This window comes from Gavialis gangeticus, unplaced genomic scaffold, assembly GCF_001723915.1.
Source record: "Gavialis gangeticus isolate Ggan-Ray unplaced genomic scaffold, GavGan_comp1, whole genome shotgun sequence".
NCBI lineage: Eukaryota > Metazoa > Chordata > Crocodylia > Gavialidae > Gavialis > Gavialis gangeticus.
In genome coordinates, this window is record NW_017728973.1 from 1,927,407 (window position 1) to 1,928,194 (window position 788).

The 788-nt window shown below is 54.9% G+C and overlaps 1 protein-coding gene across 1 annotated transcript in view; it reads left to right on the plus strand.

The window, feature by feature from the left end:
• The window catches only part of DHX58 (DExH-box helicase 58), a 17,407-nt gene that overhangs the window by 11,136 nt on the left and 5,483 nt on the right, over positions 1-788 (plus strand). Inside the window, exon 8 of the mRNA XM_019506141.1 lies at positions 92-348. Within this exon, the coding sequence (XP_019361686.1) occupies positions 92-348 (257 nt within the window). The remainder of the gene's footprint in view (positions 1-91; positions 349-788) is intronic.

Here is a 788-nt window from a genome sequence, read left to right on the forward strand (position 1 = left end):
TATTAGCTGGGGGTAGTGGGAAGTTGTAAATGGGCACCAGGCTCTTTGGTCCAGAGTTGAGGGGCTCATATGCCAGTGTGCTGTGTCACAGAGAACAGGAGCACCCTCTTGGCATTGACCAGAAACCTGGAGTATGAGAACCCCAAGCTAAACAAGCTGGAGAAGATCCTGCAGGACCAGTTCCAGGACTTGAACAGCTCCCGTGGCATCATCTTCACCAAGACCCGCCAGAGTGCCCATGCCCTGCACAAGTGGATCCAGGGGGTGCAGTCGCTCACACGGCTGGGGATTAAGGCTGCTGTCCTGACTGGGGCTGGTTACAGCAATCAAACCAGGCACATGACACAGGTAAGGGCCTGACGGGGCCAGTACAGGAGCCAAGGTCATCTGTGTCCTTTGCTGGGAGCTTCCCTGTCCCTTCTTAGCCATGGCTCTGGAGGCTGTGTTCAGACAGGTTTCGCCAGGGAGAGTCAGGGTTAGTGTCACTTTACAGAGGGAGAAACTGAGGCAGGGAGAAGGAAGTGGCTTGCTCCTGGACAGCAGGGTACTGATGGAGGTAGGAAGAGGACCTGTGAGTCCACTTCCCATGCTGTAACCTACTAGATGCCAATTGCTGCTTGCATCTAGGAGAACAGAAGCCAGGACTCTTAATTCCTATACCCCCATCTCCCCTCCAGTTCAGCAGCCCTGAGTCTCAGACTACCACCAACACTGCTCTAACCATACCTTCATAAGCCTGGGGTCAAAGATGACCCGAGCAGGGTGTGGGGCCTGGGGCAAATCAGCCT